This window comes from Enhydra lutris, unplaced genomic scaffold (assembly GCF_002288905.1).
Source record: "Enhydra lutris kenyoni isolate GAN:26980312 unplaced genomic scaffold, ASM228890v2 scaffoldscaffold43, whole genome shotgun sequence".
In the NCBI taxonomy this organism is placed as follows: Eukaryota; Metazoa; Chordata; class Mammalia; order Carnivora; family Mustelidae; genus Enhydra; species Enhydra lutris.
Genome location: NW_019154127.1, coordinates 12,394,282 through 12,417,711, shown reverse-complemented (window position 1 = coordinate 12,417,711; position 23,430 = coordinate 12,394,282). Strand labels below are relative to the sequence as shown.

The 23,430-nt window shown below is 54.1% G+C and overlaps 1 protein-coding gene across 1 annotated transcript in view; it reads right to left on the bottom strand.

The window, feature by feature from the left end:
* Nucleotides 1–19,467: 19,467 nt before the first annotated feature.
* LOC111155676 (uromodulin like 1) overlaps nucleotides 19,468–23,430 on the bottom strand; it is a 56,728-nt gene continuing 52,765 nt past the window's right edge. Inside the window, exon 22 of the mRNA XM_022515966.1 lies at nucleotides 19,468–19,649. Coding sequence (XP_022371674.1) covers nucleotides 19,468–19,649 — 182 coding nt within the window. The remainder of the gene's footprint in view (nucleotides 19,650–23,430) is intronic.

The following is a 23,430-nucleotide window of genomic DNA, read 5'->3' as shown; positions in this document are numbered from 1 at the left end:
TGTTCACAACATAAGCATCTCTCAGGCCTCCAGACACAATGACATACCCAATGGGGCCACACCTGGCAGCTCCTGGAAGGTGGCCAAAGTCAAGCCTGTTCTGTGACCTGAGTCCTGATCTGTGACCTTTGAAGTTCAGGTCTCTCTGAGGCCCCTGTTTTCCACTGCTCACCCGCCAGGCTGTGACTGGGAGGTTGATGGTGACGGTGGGGCGGAAGGAGACAAAATGTATATAAAAGCAATTAGGAGGCAGTGAAGATGTCATCTGCTGGCCGGAGGGCATTCCACCTGTGCCCAGCAGAAGCATCTCAGCTGTCTGGGCATCCCTCAGTGAGTAAGGCAGTCAGGAAATCAGTGAGTCCTACAACGTTTGTTGGAAGCCCCAGGCACTGTGCAAAGGCTGCCGGATGAATAGATACTGTTCCTGCTCTCAAGGACTTTATTGTCTAATGTGTGAGAAAGACAAATAAATAATAACAGCACGAAAATGCTGCAGGCACAGTACAGACCGTCTGCTCAGGAAGCGAGAGGAAGGGCGATGCACTTCCACAAAATCATGTGTTTGGGGCATTTTATGTGACTATTTTTATCTGAAAATTATTTTTCCATCAAATTGTGGTTTTGAAAGACCCACTTTAAAACACAATTGCCACAAACTGTGGGATTCCTAACGCGTGTAAAAGTAGAATGCGTGAAAACGATACGGAAAAGGACAGGATGGGTGGAACAGAAGTATACAGTTTCGGTTGCAAGGACTTGGCTCTCCTGGGGAAGTGGCGCCGTGTCATTGGCCGGGGACTGTGGCCCGTCAGGGGCCCCCGTAGAGCCTAGCAGGATAGACGAGCAGCGAAGAACAGCTAACAAGAGCTCAAAGTGGAGACGTGTGAAGTACAAGAAAGTACTCAGTTTGAAGTGTGTGTTTGTGCATATTCTCGATGCTCCGTTGATTGAAACGTGGGATGAAAAAATGGAAAAAGGAACAAGATGATAGATGTAAACCCAAAGATAAACCCAAATCATCACAGACATAAATGGGCCAAGCAGGCCAGTTTAAAGGCAGAGATGATGGAAGTGAGCCAAAAAGCGGACCTAAATGTATGTTTTCTATGAGACACCTGTCCTAAATATAGCGACACAGATTTGATTAAAAGGCAAAGGAACGGGAGAAGATAGACGTGTAGGTATGAGGCACGAGGGTTGCTGGACTAGTGTGCTGTAGGTATCAGACAAAGTAGACTTCAGAACAAGGAATATCACCCGGGATGAAGAGGAAGATTTCAGAATTATGAGTGAATAAGTTCATCATGAAGATACAACAGTTCTGGGGCGCCTGGGTGGCTCCGTGGGTTAAGCCTCTGCCTTCGGCTCAGGTCATGATCTCAGGGTCCTGGGATCGAGTCCCGCATTGGGCTCTCTGCTCAGCGGGGAGTCTGTGTCCCCCTCTCTCTGCCTGCCTCTCTGCCTGCTTGTGATCTCTGTCAAATGAATAAATAAAATCTTTTTTAAAAAAAGATATAACAGTCCTAAATGTGTACACGACTAATTAAAGAACTTTAAGAATGCATAAAGGAAAAGCTGACAGACCTAAAAGGAGAAACAGACAAATGAGCCATTGTATTTGGAGATTTCAGTGTTCCTCTCTCAGTAAAGTTGGTAACAGTATCACCTTTACTCAGGCACACTGTATCAGCCCACTTGCCTGATTTAAAATCGTGGATACTCCACCTGACAGCTGCGGAGTACGTTCTTGCCAAGTGGAGGTGGGACATTCGCCAAGGGAGACCATGTGCCAGGCCATCAACCAAGTAAACTGGTTCAAATTATGTAATGTCTGTTCTTGGAGCATAAAAGAATTAAACTAGGATTCAGTTAACAGACAAGTATGTGGAACATCTCCTAAATGTTTGGAAATTAAATAACACGGTTTTAGATAACCCAAGGGCTGAAGAAGAAATCACAAAAGAAATTAGAAAATATTTTGAACTGAATGAAAATGAAATCACAACATATCAGAATTTGTGTGACGCCACTGTAGTAGTGCTTAAAAGGATATGTAAGGCAGAAAAGGAAAGGGGGCATCTGGGTGGCTCAGTCATTAAGTGTCTGCCTTTGGCTCAGGTCATGATCCCAGAGTCCTAGGATCGAGTCCTGCATCGGGCTCCCTGCTCAGCGGGAAGTCTGCTTCTCCCTCTCCCACTCCCCCTGTTTGTGTTCCCTCTCTCTCTGTGTCTCTTTCTATCAAATAAATAAAATCTTAAAAAAAAAAAAAGATATGTGAGGCTTTCGATACTTAGGTGCCTAAGAAAAGAATAAAGGCCTTAAACCAGCAATGTCAGTTTGCAAGTTCAGAGACCAGAAAGACAACAGTGAGTCAAACCAGATTAGGATGGAAGGAAATAATAGGTGGAAATCAATGAAATGGAAAATAGAAAAAGAACAGAAAATTCAATGAAAGTGGAACTAAATTCTCTGACGAGATCGATGTATTTGAGGACTCTCTAGCCAGAAAAATCAGAAATTTAAAAAGAAGAAAGACGGAAATGAATGTTAGAAAGTACAAAGAAGACATGACTATACATACTATAAAAACTAGAAAAATAACAAAGGAATATTATGAGCAAATTATGCCAATACATTTGACAAGTTACTTAAAGTGAGCAATTATCTTAAAAATGCAAATTATATCAAAGCTCACACAAGAACAAATAATAACCTGAATATCCCTGTATCTATCAAAGAAATTGAATTTGTAGATAAAAATATGCCCCAGGGGGACGCCTGGGTGGCTCAGTTGGTTAAGCAGCTGCCTTCGGCTCAGGTTATGATCCTAGGGTCCTGGGATCGAGTCCCACATCGGGCTCCAGAGAGCCTGCTTCTCTCTCTCTCCCTCTGCTTGCCGCTGTGCTTACTTGTGCTATCTCTCTGTCAAATAAATAAATAAAATCTTTATATGCCTCAAAGCAGGCATCTGGGTGGCTCAGTCTGTTAAGCATCTGACTCTTGATTTTGACTCAGGTCATGATCTCAGGGTCATGAGCTCGAGCCCTGTGTTGGGGCTCCATGCTCTGTGGGCAGTCTCCTTGAGATTCTCTCTCTCTCCCTCTGCCCCTTCCCCCGTTCTCAAATAAATAAGCAAAATAGTAAAAACAGCAAAAACAACAACACAAACGTTCCTCAAAGAAAAATCTGATCCCAGATGGCTTCACCGGAGGGTTCTACTAAACACTTTAGGAAGAAATCATGTTGATCCAACAGAAATTCTTCCCCCAAATCCTAGCAATCTTTTTTTGTAGAAATTGACGAGCTGATTAAAACACTTCATAAGGCAGTGCAAAGGATTCAGCCCAGCCAGATTTTCTTGAAAATGAATGAAATTAGCGTACTTATGATACTTGATTTTAAGATTTGCTAGAAAGCCACTGTGATCCACACCTTGTAGTCCGATGTCAAGACAGACACAGCGGATCATGGAACAGAATGGAGCATCTGGCAATACCCTCACATGTAGTCGGTTTCCCACAAAGATCCCAACAAAGTTAATTCAGTGGGGGATAAGATAGTCTTTCCAGCAAGCGGTGCTAGAACAGGATGCCCAGATGAGGGGAAAAAATGAACCTCAAACCTTACCTCACGTCACGTTCATTAGATAGGCATTTAAACTGGATGCGTTGTTGGCTATGTAAATTATTAGTAAAGTTAACATTTTTTAAAGATTTTATTTATTTGAGAGAGCATGAAAGTAGGGGGAAGGGCAGAGGGGAAGGGAGAGAAATAGGGGGAGAGAAACTCAAGCAGACTCCACACTGAGCTCTGAGCCCACAGCAGGGCTGGATCTCACGACCCTGAGATCGTGACCTGAGTCGAAATCAAGAGTCGGACACTTGACTGACTGAGCCACCCAGGCGCCCCAAAGTTAAATTTTCAAAAAGCTATTTCTTTATAGCTGATTGTGTCGGGATTAGAAAATATCCATAATCCTGAATCTTTAGTCTTATAATGTTCATCTGGGAGCAAATAAATATTGATACAGAAATATTTACCTGACAAAAATCCGTCTAATTTTTTCCTTGACAAACGAACACAAGTAAATGTTTGAAGGGCACACACACAAACGTTCAACATCATTACTAATCAGGAAAACCCAAATCAATCACAAGATGTCATTGCCCGCCCCGCCAGCGTGACTGAAGTGGAAAGACTGGCAACGCCAATCGTTGGTCAGGACATGGGACAACTGGAATCTCACACACTGGGAGGGACTGGGGCAGCCACTCTGGAGAAACGTCCTGCAGTGGGCTTATAAAACTGAACAAACGGCCACCCCATGAGCTGGCCCTCCATAAGTAAGTACTTGACCAAGAGAAGTAGGAGAATCAGAAGGTTTGTGCAAGAAAGGGCGGCTTTCTCCATGCCAACCAGACACTGGAGTCAGCTTGGGAGGTTATCATCAGGAGAATAACCGTAGATCACTACCCTTGGGTAGAAAGACCAGCACTCCCAGGACGCAAGACGGTGTGATTCCCATCGTGTTACGTAGCGTGAACACACCCGTGCATGTGAGAGTATGTAGCGTGCAAGTCCATTCTCTGGAAGTCTCAAACTGGCAGAACCAACCTACAGTGAACCAAAGTCAGAACTGTGGTCATCCCAGTGGGGTCATAGGGCCTGGGGAAGGTCGTGGGAACTTTCTCTGTCTCGATAGAGGTTTGGATTAGACCTCAGTTTTATAGATTGTGTTTCTGGTAAATTTTAGAAAAACCGGCTAACTAACAATGACCTCTAATCCACGATGCACGTGCCGGAGCACTGAATGAGTGAAACGCACTCGTGTCTACCACTTCAAAAACGCACCGGCAGGCTGTCTGGATTGGTGCTGGGTAGAGGGATGGGCAGATGTGTGATAAAGCAATGATAGAAAAACGTTAATTTTAGCATCTAGGACAGGGGTCTGTTAAACTTCTTCTGTAAAGGGCCAGATAGTAAATATTTTAGACTTTACGGGCCATACAGTCTCTATCCATCCACTTTGCCTTGTCCATTGGTGCAGGAAACCAGCCTAGACCACATGTAAATAAATACAGTGGCTTTGTGTTTATGGATGCGGAAATTTGAATTTCACATAACCTTCATGGGTCACAAAGTGGTTCTCTTTTGATTGTTTTCCAACTGTTGAAAAACATGAAAAGTGGGCAGTGGGGGAGTTGAGCCCACAGACTCTATGGGCTGTCCTCTGACGTGGTGGGTGGCTCTCTGAGTGTTTACCGTACCCTTCTTTCAACTTTTCTCTGTGCTGCTGACCCGTGAGCCCCATGCATGTGAACTTTGCGGGTCCACCTAGAAACAGGTTTTCTTCCGTAACCGACTGAGCCACCCAGCCACCCCTGAGATTTTCTTTCTTAAATACAGTATGGTTCTGTAAATGCATTTTCTCTTCCTTATGATTTTCTTTTCTTTTTATTTTTAAGATTTTACTCACTTGTCAGAAAGAGATACAGAGCAGGAGCAGGGGGAGGGACAGAGGGAGAAGCAGAGCTCCCTACTGAGTGGGGAGCCTGATGTGGGACTCGATCCCAGGACCCCGGGATCCTGCTCCCAGCCCAAGGCAGATGCCGATTGACTCAGCCACCGAGGCATCTCTGGTTTTCTTAATAATAGCTTCTTTTCTGCACCTGACTGTACTGAGAATCCAGCATACAGTACAGAGGACATAGATGGAGTTGATAATTTAGTGTTAGGTTATCAGTAAATCTTGCCGCCAACAGTAGGCTCTTAGTAGTAAAGTTTTGGGGGATCTCTACGTGGACTTTTGACCGTGCAGGGAGTTGGCTGCCCCAAATCCTTGGGTTGTTCAGGGGTCAACTGTATTTGAAACTTTTTCACAGTAAAATATTGGGGAAAATACCCAAAATTTAACAAATAAACCGTAATAGTTATTTTCTTAAATGCCTCGTGTTAATACTGTGGCCTGGGGGCACACCATCCCCTCTCCTACAGCTTTTGCTCTGTAGGTATTGAAACATACTGGGTGCCTAAGTATCCCAAGCTGGGACCCTTTCCCCACCCCACTACGCCTCCTCTCCTGGTGCCTTACATCAGTCTCCCAGCCTCCCCTGTCCCCCTTATCAGAGGGACACTTGGTGCTTCTGTCCTCATCGAGCTAACTCTTCGCGCATCGTCCTCGAGGCAGAGCAGGAGCTGCCTGGGACCGCCGGGTTTTAAATGGGAAGTCGTGCAAGTGCATTTTAACCATCTACCGGCTCTGATTGCCAGTTACATTTTCACTGCGCTGTTGTCTCCATAAGAGCTGAGCCGCAGACAACCCCTATCAATAGAAAATCCAAAACTACTGTTTTACGTCGCTGCTTGTGTTATTAAAACAGGAGAGTCTCTGGGTTACATGTGGGGTCGATGCGTAAGTCCGGTTTCCCACCGTGAAGGAGACGGGAGGAAAACGGCTGCTCAGCACAATTAAGTGAAAAGAGCACCCGGGTCTCCAGGCTGACAGTTGTAGAAAAGGAACCGCCTCGGTTTAGGTAGAATCTCACGGGGAAGCCTCTTGCTGGTTGTGACTCAGTTTCCCCACAGCCAGACACAGACTAGTGTCGGTTTGATTTTAAGTAGGATCCCAGGGAACGGCAGTTCTGGTCGTTGTCAGGGTCACACGTCAAACTCGGACCTTGACTACACAGCGTCAGATGGGTGGCACCCGAGGACGTTCTCAAACACACAGGTGTCCGGCCACTCTTCACCCCAAGCTTGTCCTGCGAATGTCACTGGAACGTGTGGCCTCTGGTTCCACCTATAATTCTGCACAGCTGAACTGCGGTCTGTGCAGCCAAAGATCAGTCTGTCCCTTCCCCTTCCCCTTCCTCTGGCCGCAGCTCCCTGACTTTGGAGGGCTGCCCTTGACCGATGGCCACCGCTGCAGGCTTAGAGGACCATCAGCCACGGAGCTCCTCCCCCTTGGCCAAGGGTGGGGCTTGGACACAAGCCTGGTCGATGGAACTTTCTCACCCGGGACCCTGATCAGGTGACGCTGGGGTGGGGGGCAGCTCCTCCCAGAAGCAGTAACCTGGACCCCTGGAGCTGCCTGGAGACTACGCTTCCTAACTTTCTTCTCAGCTGTCCCACCAGTCTGTGAATCCTCCCAACCCACCTTCCCATCCGGAGCCATATTCTGTGGCTGTAACCAAAAACGCCTGCTCAACCCGACTGTGGCTAGCCGCGTGCTGGTCCCCGAGAGCCACCACAAACACGAGGACTGGCCCTCGGGAGTCCTCCCAGCCGGGTCCACAGGTGGGCGGCTAGGTCTTCGTGATAGGTAAAAGACGGCTTTAGCCAAGGGCAAGAACATCAGGTCCATGGCCACCATGGGGAGAGGGAGTGCGGGGGAGGGGCCGGGAGAGCCCAGGTGCCAACAAACACGGCAGACCACCGAGTCCTGCATGGACAGAACATGTTTAGGGTGGCAGAAAGTCCCCAGGCCCCTGGCTCATCGCACCGCCCAGCCCCTCGCCCCGAGCTCATGGCGTCACCTCCTACTGTACCGGGAAGCAGGCCGCCCACTTTCTACTCCTCCCTGTAGCACCACACTCTCCCCACTGAATCTCCATGTCTCCACGCTCCTCTCCATTTAGGGCCTTCCCCTGCCGGACTCCGTAGAACCAAGGCCCTCTTGGTTTCGTGTCCTCATCGCCCCGAGCCCACCTGCACCGGCTCCTCGAGCTCGGGGCCGCCTGCCTCCTGCTATAGCCCTAGCCCTCTCCTCCTCTCTGCTCTCCCTTCGCCTCCACCCCTCCTTACCCGGTCCCTCCTCGCAGGGATCTCCTCCAGAACGTGAATGGAGAGGGACAGAGCCTCCTGAAGAGGTTGTTGGGGGGAGGGTATTAGAGCAGCAAGTACTTAACAAACTCCAAGGGGTTATGTTCGGACGCCAGCCTGTGCGGGCAGGGCCAGCGCATCCCCATCATGGCCACTGGGGGCGCTGCGTGAGCCCGTGTGTCTGTGTGTCCCTGTGTGCGTGCGTGCGTGCGTGTGTGTGTGTGTGTGTGTGTGTGTGTGTATGTGTGAGAGAGAGAGAGACCAGCTGGGGCAGAATAAACAAACAGCCCAGGTAGCCTTTGCCCGAGCCTGTTGCCTCCCGAATCCACTGCTCCTCTCATGATTTCGAGGTCACTGAAAGATCTGGCGACGTTCGTAGCCGCTCCAAGACCCCTTCCTGGCCCTGCCGTGTTGTCCTGGATTTCTGCAGCTTGTAGGAGAACGTGGCTCCCGGTGGCCACAGCCACCCAGCCACACCCAGGAGGCTTTGAGGGAGGCCTGCAGCGGGGGCGAGCATGGGGCTGGGGCCGCTCTGCTGTCCGGCCTGGGGAAGCTGCTGCTTTGGGGGCTGGGCCGTGCCTCCCCACCTGTCCTTCCTCCGCGCCCGAGCCCAGTGAGTTCTCCTGGGGGCTCCTGGTGCTTTCCGCTGAGCCCAGCTGAGCTCCGGCAGGGACAGGGGAGGACAGAGGCCCGGACAGGTGCCCCGGGGGAGGCCTGGAGCCCCCGGCCGCGCACTGGGAGTCTGAAGGCCAGTCAGGAAGTATTGTGCGGTGGTCTCGGGGCTTGGATCCCAGAGGCTGTCCCGGAGTTGAGGTTCACCAGGTGCAGGCCTCCGTCTCCCCTCTGTAACACGGGGTGGTCCTGAGTGCCACCCCCGTGGACTTGTGCGTGTGGGAAGAGCCTGGCCCAGCATCTGGCAGAGCGGGTGCCACCAGCACTGCCATCACTGGTGACTCCCTGACTTGGCATCTCTTCCGGATCCCATCTGGTCTCCCCTCCACCCCTCCCAGCTGCCGCAGCCACGGGGAGCAGCCTGGCAGCATGACATCGGGGAGGCTGTGTTGTCTCCCGGGAGCGCCGCCCACACTTTGCCCCTGAGCCCCAGTGAGGGTGGCAGGGCGGGGGGGTGGGGGCATGCGGACAGCCTCCACACCTGCGCTGACTGTGCCCAGGGCCTCCCCCCGGGAGCTGCTTCCCTAGGAGCTGCCTCACCCTCATTCCTGCTTACCCTCTGAGCACACCTGGGCATGATCTCAGATCCTGGGATCCCGCCTGGGGAGGCAGCTAATCCGCCCTAAGTCCTGGGCTCCCCTGCGGATCTGCATAAGGAAACCCTTTGTCAGGATGCCAGGCTTTGAAGGAGGTGGTGGGGGGGTCCTTCCTCCAGACACCCCCAGCCCTCCCCACCCTGAACACGGGAGGGAGCAGCGGGGAGGGCTGGCTTCGGAACTCTGTGTACATCAGCATCTGGTCTTCCTTCCCGTTTCCTTCTGTCCTGGGAGAAACAGGAAGACCTCCCTTGAGTCAGGAATTTCTCCAGCCCCTTATGGGAAGGTTCTACCATTCTATGGAGTGATGGCTCTTGAGCACCTGCCATCAGGGACTAGCGATGAGGACACTCAGCCCCCTGGGGCCAGGACAGCCTCCTGGGGGAGAAGGCCTCTGGGTTATGCCCCAGGGACCAGCAGGAGCCGCTGGGCAACGCATGGACGCGGTGGGTCACACCTAACTGAGCGAACAGCATGCGTACCAGCAGGGAAACTTCTGGAAAGTGTGAGTGGTTCAGAGCGTGAGCCCGCAGCGCCCGGGTGCTGGAGGGGAGGCCGGGGGAGGGGCAGCGGTGTGCTGGTGAGGGTTGCACAAGTGGTCGTCTGCAACGTGTGCGTGCATGTGTGGGTCCGTGAACTTTCCGTTCTGTTGGTGTAAAGGGAGTGTAGCGTGCGATGCACAAATAATAACAAAATACGTGGTCCTTTTTACTGAAAACTCCATCGAGCCAATGAATTTGCCCAGAGCACTTTCAATCATTTTGCCAAATTCTTGTGTTGGTCGCCAACATATAGTCACGGTTCAAAAACGACTGAACAGTTTTTTGTGCTTTTCCCCACACGGCCTTTGCAAACAAGTTCATCTGCATTATTAATAATTTCCCCCATCGTTTTCTTAATTCTAAATAATCTACACACATGTCAGCCCAGCCCTGAGGGGTAGTGTTTTCTCGTGTCCGTGCTGCTCACCGTCCAGTCGTGTCCCATCACGAGCCACCAGGAGGACATCGTTGAGCGCAGAGCTGGGACCGGATATGCGGCAGAGAAAGCGTCAGGATTTCTGCCATTTGGGTCCAACAGACACCAATAACGACTGAGCGCAGGTGACAGGAAGTTGTAATAAAATAATTACCAAGTGATGAGTTTGGAGCGCTTGTTATCTTTGTTCTCATATATCACTCGGACATGGGTAGGACTTAGGAATAACCAGCTCCCAGAGCCAGTGCGAGCCTGCGCCGGCCACCCTGCAGGGAGAGGTAGAGACCGGGGGCAGGGACGGCCAGTCCAAGGTACGTGGGAAAGGGGGGCCGGGGAGGGCGCAGACGTGAATGTGCCCTCCCCTCCCCCACTGAGCGCATTTCCAGGTCCCCACCCCGGAGCCCGGAGTGAACACGGCAAAGGAATTGAGGTAACAGACGGAACCGAAGCTATTGGTCAGGTGGCCTCGAAATAGGGAGTTATTCTGGATTATCGGGGGCCCCCAAAGGAGTCGCAAGGATCCTTCAGTGGGGCAGAGGGAGGCAGGAGAGCAGCTCAGAGGGATGGGGGCACAGAGATGGAGGAAAGTCCATGAGCCAGGAAGCAGGGTAGCCTCGGGAAGCTGGACGTCTTCCCCAACCCCCACCCCCAGAGCCTCCCGGAGGAGCCCGCCCTGCAGACAACTCGATTCAGCCCAGGGAGCCTTGTGTCAGACTTCCAGCCTCCAGAAGCCTAAGGTGATACATTCATGTTGTTTTAAACCACAGAATTTGTGGAAATTTGTTGCGGCTGCCACGGGAGAGTAGGAATTGCACCTGCCACGGTTTTCCCCACCCCCTTCTTGGCGGGGCACCGGCCGTGGGGGGCCCTGGGCAGCCACCCAGCTTCACTCAAGAGGAAGGAGGGCAGCAGTGTTGATCTTATCAGGTCTTGATGAGGATTAATTAGGATAATTAACTCGAAGGGCTTAAGCCAGTGCCACCGCGGCTTCCTTTGGCCGTGGCCGCCACGGCAAACAGAGGACAGCTGAGTCCTCGCGAAGCCAGCTCCTCGGGGAGGACTGGGTTCTCTCTTCCCAGAAGCAGCCATGGCTGGACGTGAACCCGCTTCCCCAGGACAAGGGCTGCTGTGCATTGTCCCCCAGCAGATGCAGCTGCAGAAAGCGCCGAATTCCTGACCACAGCGTGGCCCCGGGCCAGCAAGACCAGCGCGTTTCTGTTTGCCTTTGTCCCTTACTGACTTGGGAGGGAGCCATCTTTGGGCGTTGTGTCCTTCACACAGATCAGCAAAGCAGAAAAATGCCGCTTTTCTCGGGCACAGCTGGGCTGGGGGAGTGGGCTCTTCACCCCCAAACCCCGACTCCCTATTTTTGGAGCACATGGCTCAGGTTTTAGGGGCGACCTTCTGTCTCCAGCCCAGTGTCTCCCCTGAGAGCAGGTGCAGGGAGGCGGGCAAGGGCCATTGGGGTCTGGGACAGGGACAAGCAGGTGGCATCTTTACCAAAGCAGCCATGCAGAGACGGAGGGGTCAGAGACCAGGACTGCTTCCTGCCACAGAGGTTCCGCCAAAACCCCAGCTCTCAGCGGCATCCCAGACCAGCTGGAGGCCCCTGAGCCCTTCCAGATTCAAGGGTGTCAGCTTTGAAGTCTGGAAACCCCCCCCATCATGGACTTGTTGACTGGGGACAAAATGGGGGTGACCCTGGGTTGTCAGGGTCCCCTTTCCGCTGGGGCTCCCAGCCTTTGTCCTCCTGCCCTGGCCTGGTGTCTCCAGCGGCAGCCTCTCCCTGTGCCTTCAGCATCTCCAGATCGGGCCCACGGGGTGAAGAGAACACAAACCCCAAGACCCTGGGAGTGAGGGGCTGTGGACTGGGCTCCAGGGAGGGTTAGGGCCAGGACAGGGGTGAGGCTCCAGGGCAGGGGTGAGGCTCCAGGGCAGAGACCACCTGTGTGACTCCTATGGGAAGTCAAGCCCTGGTGGCCAAGGACCGGGCAGTGCCACCTGAGTGCCAGACGGTGTGGCATCGAGAACAGGGATTGGGGGGCACTTGTGGGACCCCACGCACAGTGTCCAAGTCCTCCAGAATCACGGACACACTCAAGGCCGCTCATGTCTTCAGCCCTGCAGACGGGACAGAAGCTTGGTGCCGGAAAGAAGAGACAGCCTCCTTGTCGCTCCTCCACGGAGACACCTGTCATGGGATCGGAACTACGGGCACCGGGGGGACCCGAAACTGCCCTTTCGGAGAGCCCCCCCCCCTCCCCGTGCACGTGGGCTGAGGAGGGAGGAAGGCCAGGGGCTCACGGGCTCTTGGGTCAGACGGGCAGGGAAGGTCTGGTTAAGCCGAGGGCCTGGCGGCGGCCGCGCCCAGCCTACCATGGGAGGGAGGGCAAGCTGCCCCTTGTAAAAACAGGCATGAAAGAAAGGGGCTCTGGTCCTGCGGCAGCCTTTGTGCCTCCCCCAGATTCCAGCCCCCGCGAAGTCTTCCTCCCACCCACCCGCCTAGGGCCTGCCGTCCACTCGAGCTTGCTGGGTACTGAGGTTCAAGTTCAGTCTCTGCAGTGCCTGTGAGCTCACTTCACCACAGAAGGGTACACCGGTGCCCTGGGACTTTCCTCCAGGCCCTTGTCGCTCAGGCCTGACCTCGTCCCAGCCCCCAGGGCGCAGCCAAGGTCCCTGACCCTCTCAGGCTCGGCCTCAGTGTGTCCAGCCTGCTGACACGCAGCCTCTTCTCTCTGCCTCATCCGTTCATCAGAGGCCAGAAAACCTCCTGGACTCCAGTGGATGAGGCGGGAAGAGCCATGGGAAGGAGACTATAGGGTCTTTTCTGGATTTTCTAAGTATGCTAACACGGTTTTCACAAGACACTTCCAATGCTACCAGCCATAGCCAAGCCCCTAGCAACAACGTGCCCGGGTGGGATCGGAAGCCTCGGGCCAGCTGCTGGCCTTGCCCTGCCTGCCTCTCCACCGAGGACCGAGGTGTCTGGACACCTGGGGGATGGGAGGCTCCTCCCAGCCTTTGTCCTGCTGTCTGTCCCACGGTTTTTCTGTACTCCCCACCCATCTTTCCTTACAGGGTGTAGAAGACTCGAACTTGCATCCCTTTCCTGGCCTCTCAACATAGATGGGGCCCCCCGCTCGGAAAGGGGCCCGTTGCAGCACAGGGATCTGCTACCCAGACTCAACGCAGATGCCACGCGGGTGGGATCTAGTCGTAACTTCTCCAGGTGACTGTCAACACAGCTCCAAACTCGAGGTGTGCACTGTTGGTGATTCGGGGGCAGTTTTCCACTGAAAATTCTGGAAGCTAATTATGTTTTGTCTCACTCGTATTCCTTGGGGTTTTGTGGTCCCCCCCCCACCCAACCCCCCGTCCTTTAATCACAAAATCCACAGAGGTAAGACTGGAGTTTGCTGATGAACTTTGCAATATCTGGGCTTCTTGGCACCAGCTCCATGAGAAAGAAACCAAACCTTTGGTGGGTCCAGGCCATCGCCCAGGCAGCCCGGAGCGCGGTTCACCGGATTCACAGGACCCGGCCCCGCGCCCCAGGAAGCTCACGAGCCCAGGCACCCCTGCCCGGGCCTCAGGAGCCGGGTCTGGGCTCCAGCAGCTCCAAAGGGCTCCGAAGCTTGTGAAATGGGGACACACACCTGTGGGAAGATGAGAGATGCTGGTCCCCAGAGACCAAAGTTTTTCAATCAGGTCAGTGCTGCCTTGACTCAAACCCCTGGATAAACGAATTAAACCCCGCGTCCACCTCAAGCCTTTTCTGCCCAGCACGAAATACTCAGATCACCATGGTTACCGACGTGTTTATTTTCCTGAGCCGATGGCAACTTCTGCTACTCTAGAGAGAGTATTTATAAACACTCGGAGAGATGTGTAAAGTACGAGGCAGCCAGAAGGGCCGAGGGGAGTTCTTCCCGGCCCCGCTGGCCAGGGCTGGTGGTTTTCCATGGCTGGGGCTCGGAGCCCCCTGCCAAGCCCCCACCCCCACCCCCCCAACCCCGCTCCGCCTGGGTTGTGAGTGATTCCCTGCTCTGGTCTCTCCTGGACTCCTCCCTGCACAGCAACTTTACTGATTTCCATCTGCATCCTTTGGTTATGATAAACTATAACTCTGTGTCCTGTGAGTCTTTCTAGAAGGTCACTGAACCTAAAGGTGGTCTTGGGGAGCCTGGGCACATACTCTTCCCCCCAAAAATGTCCCTGACTGGAGCCTGTATTGAAACAGGATTAAGATGATTCCTGCCCTTCATGGGAGAAAGGGATTTGCCTTTCGACATTCCCAGGACAGGGCTGGGACGGGTGTGGAGGGGAATGCCGACCGGGTCTCCGTCTCCCGGACCCTCCCTTCCCCGTGCAGAGTAGCCCCCTGCTGGGCACTGGTCAGCACCAGCGGGTGCAGAGCTGGGAAGCCCTGGGAGCTGAGGGCCGAGAAGCCCGAGCCCAATGAGGAGGACAGTGGACATGTCCTGGGACAGTGACCTTGATCCCAACGCCCCTCCTTCCCCGCGTGGGGTGGGACCGCAGGGCGCTGTGCGGGCCTGAAGAGCCGGATCAGCCCAGTCCCTGGGGCTGCCCAGAGAGAGCCGAGGTCCTGCTGCCCCGAGGAGGGCACCGAAGGACCTGCTTATCGGTCTACAGCCTTTGAGAGCAGACAGGCTGCTGAGAAGGCTCCGGCAGGGCCTGGGTCCTGTCTGCCCTTAAGCCGGCGAAGAATCCCACTAGCCTTGCCAGGCAGGACAGAGGGTGCTGGTGGCTCTGCCTTCCTGTCCTGAGCAGCCAGGTGCCCGGAGAGGCCGGCTATGTTAGTCTCAGCATGGGATCATACTGGGGGACAGCAGGTCACTGTGGCCCTGGTCACATCAGGGGAGGAGCACAAGGGAAGCCTGTTGTGAGCAAAGAGCTGACAGCTCTGAGGAAGACCCTCTCACGGGCAAGTCCTTGGGGGTGTGAGGCCACACGGGGCCACAGCAATGCAGCTTCCTGCATGGTGACCGCAGCGACAGGCTCCCTTCACCTGCCACCAGAGCTCCATGGCCGCCTTCCTCCCTGGGCCACCCACCTCCCTGACCAGGGCTCCCCACTGTGGCCTCTCAGTGAATGTTCCGGAGGGTTCAGCATCGCCGAGAGCCCCTCGAGCTCTGTCAGGCTGCCTTCACCCCGGGAGGGCATCCAAGAGGAGATGGGAGCCCTTCCCATGCGAACAATCCCGTAAGAAGGCATCGTCTGCCCACTAGGAGCAGTCCCGACAAAGTCCTTGACAAGACCGTGTCATTCTCCCTTCATCCCCAGAAACCCTTTGAGATGGGAGTCCACAGAGCCTGGAGACGGGCCAGCCCCACAGTGGGGTGAAGAGGCCAACAGCTTTAGAACTTGGTTCAGAATCACCTCGAGTTTTCCACCCTTTGCCTGGCAGTACAGATCAGAATGGGGAGCCCGTCTCGCTCCCGTTCACAGTGGTTTCCGGGGACCTCTGGCAGGCTGGAACGGACCTGCAGGGTGCCATCCTCCTTGTTGTGCCCCCCAGGATGTTTCAACCAAGACATGATTCCTTCGATCAATGGTTGGGGGAGACACTGTCTTTCTTTAGCCACATAGGAGTGAAGGAGCTCCTAGTCCTGATTACTTCTCATAGTTATTGGGGGACTAAGAGGGAATTATTGATTGAAGCTGAGACCATGGAAGGAGAGCAAAAAAGACGGACCAGACCTTGAGAGCCACTAGAGCAAGCCTTACCTGAAGCCCTGCCCTGGACTTTTAATTCACAAACGGTCATGGACTGTCTTTATCGTTAAAGCCTGTTGGGGTTGATGCTTCTACTACTCTGTAGCCCAAAGCTGCCTGACCAATATCGGCACGAACCCCACTTCACAGGTGAAGAGATGGAGGCGTAGAGAAACTAGGTGATGGCCCCACGTGGGAGAGGCAATGCCCTTAACCGCGACGCCACCCTGACTCCCACAATACAGTGCCACCTTGCATGGTGCAAATTTTCAGGAACTCCCAACTGAGACCTTACCACCGATTTCTTTCCATCAGAATCACTTCGGTGTCCACTTTGGTGTCTAGAAAAGTGAGAACCTCCAGTCCCTGGCGTTGGGAATGAGCCTTCCCCACCCAGCCGAGACTCAGTGTCCTGAGTCATGGGGCCAGCCTGGGGCCACCCTGGTTCCCCTGCACACCAGACACTCCCCCGGCCACGTTTAACCATAACCTCCTGGGTACATAGACCCAGCAAGGGGCTCAAGCCATATTCAGGCCAGAAATGCTTCTCCTCTGTGGTGCAAACTCCATCCTCCAGCCGGCCAGATTTCAACGCTTTGCTGGAGCCCCGAGAACCTGCTGCGAGCGGCATCGCAGTCCCCCTGGGGAGTCCCCATATAGGGAACCCAGATGGGCTGCTGGCTCATTCCCAGGGGTTTCTGCTGTAGGTAGAGACTGTCTCCTGGTGTGGCTGCCCTTTCCCTCCCAGGCGCGAAGGGGAGGGGGAAAGAGGCGGCTTCCTCCGTCGGGCAGTCCTGGTGGGAGAGCCGCGTCCACTCAGGGCTCGCCACCACGGACACAGGTCAGCTCATGGGATTAGCTCACTGCTCTCACACCCTGGAAGACGGGCGTCATTTCCCGAGCTGTTTCCAGACCCCCGGGCCACACCCCAGCAGGCTCACATCCTAGGACCCCAAAGACCAGCAGAACGATTCCAGATTCCCTGTCCTTTGCAGGCAAAAGTCTCAAAGAGAGCAAAAAAGAACAAATAGAGGAAACAGGGCTGTGACTGCGAGGAAAACAAAGGGACCTCCCGCCCTGGTCTGCAGCGCCATCTAGTGGCAGTGGTGAGGCAGTGCAGTCCGGTAGAGGGTGTGCAGGGAGCGCCGGGGTTTCTCCCCTCCACCTGACCCCCAGACGGAATCAGCCTGACATCCTGGGCCAGGGAGCACTTGGGTCTGCCAGGGGTGTCCGAGTGAGAACTTCCAGGGACCCAGAACCTCAGCCAGTTGGAGCCCACCACCTTGCCGAGCTCTTGGCTGCTCTATCCATAGGCTAGAGGGTCTCTGGGTTCTAAGGTCCTGGAAGGCTCCCATTCTTCACCAGTGAACCGACCAGGTCTACTCTGGAGTAGCAGGAAGAGCCTGAACTAGGAGGGACAAGATCTGGATTTCCACTGTGAGCGGCTTAGAGCAGTAACTTAAAATTTTAGCCTCAGTTTGCTTATCTGTAAAATGGGATCAGCAACTTCAGCCTCATAGGGCTGTTGCGACAGTTAGTGGAGCAAGGGGAGAAGGTTCAAGGTCGTGCTCACTGTCCCACTTCAGCCTGCTGCAGGAGCCCAGCAGGAGCAGGGACCTTGCAACCAGACAGGCCTGGGTCTAACTCCAGCTCCCCTACTTCCTCACTGTCCCACTGTGGGAGCGTCCCATAATATCTCTAATTCTGCAGCTGTAACGTGAGAATGATCACGTGGGACCCACACAGTCATGGGTCCTGAAACCCGGATCTACTGAACATTTATTGCCTCTTTTCAAGAATGACAATTATCAGAACAAATGGAAAAGCCAGACACACATTCCTGGTGTCCCCAGCGGGCCCCACACAGCACCTGCCCTCAGTGGTTACCGGGTAAGCATGGCACATGACGGAACCAAACAGACCAGCCGGCGCGGTCATGTTTCAATGTCACACGAAATTTATTGTTCCTGCTCCAAATCAGCTTAGACACACACACTACGTATTGTAATTCTTTACAGACTCTGAGGATATCCACTACATCAAACTAGTCACATTCTCCAGCTGGTCTGTGTTAGTAGCCATGAGTTACAGTCAACAAAATTAATCTCATGAATTAAAAACTATAACCATGTTATAATTCTAAGTCCATCAGGGAAAACCCCGTACTTTCAGGTGTTTGCTATCAGATACAATTCAATTTGTTTTAAATAAAGTGAAAAGCGCTGTCAGTTGGTGTCACAGAAAATATTCTAAAATAAAAATTTAGATTCTACACCCATTTCCTTATTCATTTATCTTGTGACCTTATGGAAATGACTCGCCCATTTCTTCTCTGGTTTCCCTTTGTATAATGGGTAAATAGTCCCTCCTACTTGGAAAAATATTAAATACAGAGTGTGTGTGTATGTGTAATGTCATTCCTACTTATAAAGATCTTCATATTAATAGACCATCTTTTGAGTTCCTGTTGTGTAAATAAAAACAATATACTGCCAATGCAGGAGAAAAGTTCAAGAGAATATACGTCCACTAGAAAGAACATTAGCAGTATTTATCAGTACACGACTGACCTATTGCTAAAAGACCTCCAAGTGAACTGTCAAATATCTTTACAAATGTGAGATATTGTAAATTTGACAGAGTGTTGGGTGAGTGGATGAATGAATGGAAAGATGGATGGGTGGGTGGGCGGGTGAGTGGATGGATGGATGGGTGGGTGGCAGGTGATGGATGTCAACGGTCAGCAAAACAAGAAAGGGCCACTTGGACCAGTTAGGATGGTAGAGAGCCTGGGAGCTCTGGAGCTATCGAGGTGATCTGTATGATGGCAGAGCCGTGTTCATGCTTGGTTTGAATAGCCCCATGTTTGAGGCTCTGCGCATTGCCCTCGCCCGGCCTCCCTCTCCAACAGCTCCTCTCACCCTCCTGGTGGGCGTTGCTTCTCTGGGACCTGTATGGATGATGGGCTCCTGAGTCAGTTAGAGTCTGTTTTCACCACCTCTGGGACTCTTCCAGACTCTGGATGTGGAACAGAGCAGCTTAGGTACATGCTTGATGAATTAAGGACCAAGTCTGAATCACAGCTACCTGCATGGAAAGGGAGGTCACCAGGGTCAGTGTGCAGGAAAGGAGAGGTTCCTGCAGGAATGCTCCCAGAGCATGGGTGGCGAAGGGGCCCGTGGGCCACGTGCACGCTAGTCCAAGGAGGGCCCGTGGGTCACATACACGCTAGTCTAGGGAGGGCCCGTGGGTCACGCGCACACTGGTCTGAGGAGGGCCAGCCGCTCATGTCTAGTCTAAGGCACTGTAGCCCAGCAGCTAAGGGAATGGACCCCAGACCCAAATTGCAGCTCCGTCCCCTCCTAGCTACATTCCCAGCGCAGTCCTTTACCCCCTGCCCCAGGTCCCCATCTGTGAAAGTGGTCATAACAGCCTCACGCGGTTGGGTCGCACCCGGGCCCTCCCCCTGCCCCCTCTCTGCCCTTCGCACTGCCCCGGGCTCCGTGGGCTTAGCGCTTGTGCAGATCGACAGAACCCGGTCCCTAACAACGGATGGTCGGTTTCCCCGCCCAGGACTGGTCCTGTGGCTTCCCACCGTGAGGTCAGGATGCGGGCATGGGAGGCGCCTCCCCCACCTCCCCCACCTGCAGGCTAGCCGGGCCTCCTACTCATAGAACGCCTGGTAGCTGACGTCATCCACTGCAGCTCTGAAGCTGTATTTGCTGGTCATTCTCTGGTAGTGCACAAGGACGAGGGCACCTGCTCCTGCCACCAAGGCAAAGACGGCCACCACGATGAGGACGAGGTAGCCGGTTCCCAGGCCTGGCTCTGCCCCTGGGCGCTCACCTGCAGGGAGTGAGACAGGCACAGGTGGAGGGTCTCCCGAACCCTGAGGGGCGTGTCTCCTAGTGCCCAGGACCACTTGTGGCCCAGCACTCCGACCTCACGGTGCGGGTGGAACGGGGGGCGTGGGACGGAAGAGCCATGGAGCAAGTGCTCCACGGGGGTCGGCTTCTTTGTGCCATGATCTTTGTGCCATGTGCCAGATCTGTTCTGGATCTGATTGGTCCGGAGCACCACGGCGTGAGGCTCCACACGTGCCCATGTGCACGCAGGGGTCCTGAAGGTGACCAAGCAGGCGTCCCAACCCCAAGAGAAGGGCGCATCGAGCAGGACAGTTTGACCTGCCCAACATTCTGGACCATGGCTAGGGGAGGTGGAGGGCTCAGGGGGGCTTGGCATGTGAACACGTGGCTCGCCCAGCACAGAGAGCCACGAGCCTTCCCCACACCCAGAGGGCCGATACAATAGAGGACAACACAGACCCAAAACAGCTGGAAATCGGGACTCGCATCCCCAGACACCCACGTTCATAGCCACGGTATCCATAGCACCTGAAGCTGGACACAACGCCCATGTTCGCCAAAGGAGGGACCGATCAACAAAGTGGGGTCCATCCGCACAACGAGATATTGTCGGGCATATAAAGGAACTTGAGGGAAGCTCCAAACCTTACGCTGAGTGAGAGAGAACAGTCGCAAAGGACCCCACGTAGCAGGACCCTGTTTGTGGAACTACCCGGAATGGGCAAAACCAGAGGCAGAAAGCACAGTGGTGTCAGGTTCTGAAGGAAGGGGGCAGGGAGGGACCCCAAACTGATGCAGAGCTGCTTTGGGGGTGATGGAAATGTTTTGAGCCTCGAAACAGGTGGTGGGTGGGGAGCACTGTGAATGGGTGACATGCACAGGGTTGTTGATTTTAAGATAGTTCCCCGTATGGCGTGTGAATTTCCCCCTCAGTTCTACTGCATGAAACCTGCATGGCCAGAGAGAGAAGGAGGCCACCAGCCAGCCCTCTGGCCTGACCCCCCCCCACACCCCAGGGAAGAGAGCTGCCCACCCCCATGAGGAAGGTGGGTGTCGTGGGGCCCTGAGCATGTAGGTGTGACCCACGGACAGGGCGCGGCATCATGTTCACCTCCATCCTCCATCACGGGATGTTCACCGGGGGACAAGGGGCACCCGGATCCTGTTTCCTGTGCAGTTGCTTGTGTAGACACTGCTCTGGGTCTCCCAGGGTGTGGCATGGGTGTGCACGGTTAGCAAGATGGCCCAACAGCAACATTGGGGACCCCCACCTGGCTGCCTGGAACTTAGGTTGTCCCCTCCTCCAGAAGGAGGAAGACCCTGGGGACAGTTGCCGGAATAGTTTCAACCTCCGTAGGCACCCAGCTGGGATAGCCAGCTTCCCCAACAACAACCGCACCGCCGGTCCCCAGATCCCGCCTCTGGGGGGTGCTGATGGGCCCCTGCCTCCCTTCTGTGCCTCGGGTGTGGGACATCTTGCTAGTGGACCATAATGGAGCGGGAGGACAGGAGAGCTAGCCCCTGCCCCGCAGGGGAGCCCAGAGCCAGCCCCAGAATGCCGGCTCCGGGGACGCACGGTTTGGTTTCCTGTTCCCTGCAGCGGAAGGCTCGTAATGACCCACTGACCCGGAGCAGCTCCAGGCGGGGTCCGCAAGCCAGCACCGTCCCCGGTTACCGGGGCTCGGGAATGGTCACCAGTGCACGTGAGACAGCTAGAAGTGGAGAGCGAGCACATGCTGGAACATGACCTTGCCAGCAGTGGGGTTGTCCCGGGTCCAGAAGAGACCAACTGTGTGTTGTGAGCCGCACGTGGGTCACGCAGGCGGACCACCTGTCAGTCTTTTAATAACAGCCTGGCCCTCCACCGGGATAGCTCGGGCAGCCCGCACCCACGCGCAGGACGGTTACCAGGGTCGCTCTGCAAACGTCATTTTGCAAAGACACGAAGCCGTCAGGGCCTTGAAGAGGATGAGGGAACATTTGAGCATCGGGCAGACATCACCAAGACTACTTCTTCCTCTTTGGACAAAGAAACTCTAGGGAGGGAGCAATAATGAGGTATCTAGCAAAGCTAATGGCCATGGAACGATTCCAAAAATTAAATCGGAAAACTGTGATGCTGCTATGAGCTTGTTGGCAGCCCACAGTTGGGGACAATGCCCAGATGGGTTCTTCTGTAACATTACCAATGCGCGGTGCCGTGTGTGTCCTCCAAAAAGATGCATTGAGGTCCTAACCCCCGTACCACAGCACGTGATGTTATTTGGAAATAGGGTCATTGCAGATGGAACGGGTTAGCTTCAGATGAGGTCACGCTGAAGCCGGAGAGGCCCCTGATCCAACAGGACCATGTCCTTATAAGAAGACAGCCACATGTAGACACAGAGGCAGAGGGAGAACGCCGTGTGAGGACAGAGGCAGAGACCCGGTAATGGGATCATACAAGCCGAGGAGAGCCAGAGCAGCAAATGCCGGGAGCTGAGAGAGCCTGGAACAGTCCCTCCCTCACTGCCCTAGCAGGAACAGCCCCGTGACACCTTGACCTTGAATTTCTGGCCTCCTGTTTTAAGCCCCCCAGTCCGTGCACTTAGTTTCCTGTGGCACCAGCGCCAGAGAACTAACACCGGTGGGGCGAAGGCTGGTGCTTGAGGGCAAACGGAGCCCACGCGGCGCAGAAGAAGGCCAAGTGGATTAGAAGCTGGGGACTGCTCCGAGAAGCCCTGCCTGTCCAGGTACCAACCTGTGAGCTTGGCCGCCTTCCCAGGAATCCCCAAGTATTCTCAGTCTTCCCCACCATGAGAGTGAGGGTGATGGCAGAGCCAGAGCGTGGGTGCCCGTGGTAGGGGTGCAGAGTGTGGACGCCTGTGGGGGACACAGCATGGGTACACGTGGGGGGACAGAATGTGGTTGCATAGGGGGGCAGGGCATGGGCACACAGGGGGACAGAGTGTGGGTGCATGTGGGGGGCAGAGTGTGGGCACCTGGGGGGCAGAGTATGGGCACCTGTGGGGGGGCAGGGTGGGCACATGTGGGGGCAGAACATGGGCACGCATGGGGGGATAGAGTGTGGGTGCACATTGGGGTGGGGGCTGAGTGTGGTGCACAGGGAACAGAGTGTGGGCACAGGGTGGGAATGGGGCAATTGTGAAGGGATCTGTTTGCCCGTCTTTCTCACCCCTGTAGTCTCCAACATTATTTCTGTTCATGTACGCAATTAAAATATGAAGTTTCCACCAAATGGGAGATGCCATGTTTCTAAATGTTTTTTCTATGTATTTGTGAGGCACAGTTATGGTGCAAACGAAACCTAATAATACAATAAGAAAGAATGATGGACAAGGTGAATAATTACGGTCTTGTTTTTGAGCCCGACGATTTCTAGCCTCATTCTATTTGTTGTTCTCTGCAGTGGTTGTTAGTGTGGTGCTCTAACGGTTACAGATGATAACAACGAACACTTGTCCAGTAATTTCTATGGACAAGGCACTGTATGAAGTAGAAATTATTATTATTCCCATTTTATAGATGAGGGAAATGAAGCACTATGTGGCACATGTGCACATGTTGCAGAGAAAGAGGAGAGTGCTGGACACGTAGTAGGCATGTATGCCTGTCACAGAGACAGATGAAATAATGAGTAAGTGTGTGCATGGATTGATGGGTGGATGGATGCTGCGTGGATAGATAGATGGAGTAAGGAATGCTGGATAACTCGATGGGTGGATGGATGGATGGATGGATGGGTGGGTGGATGGGTGGAT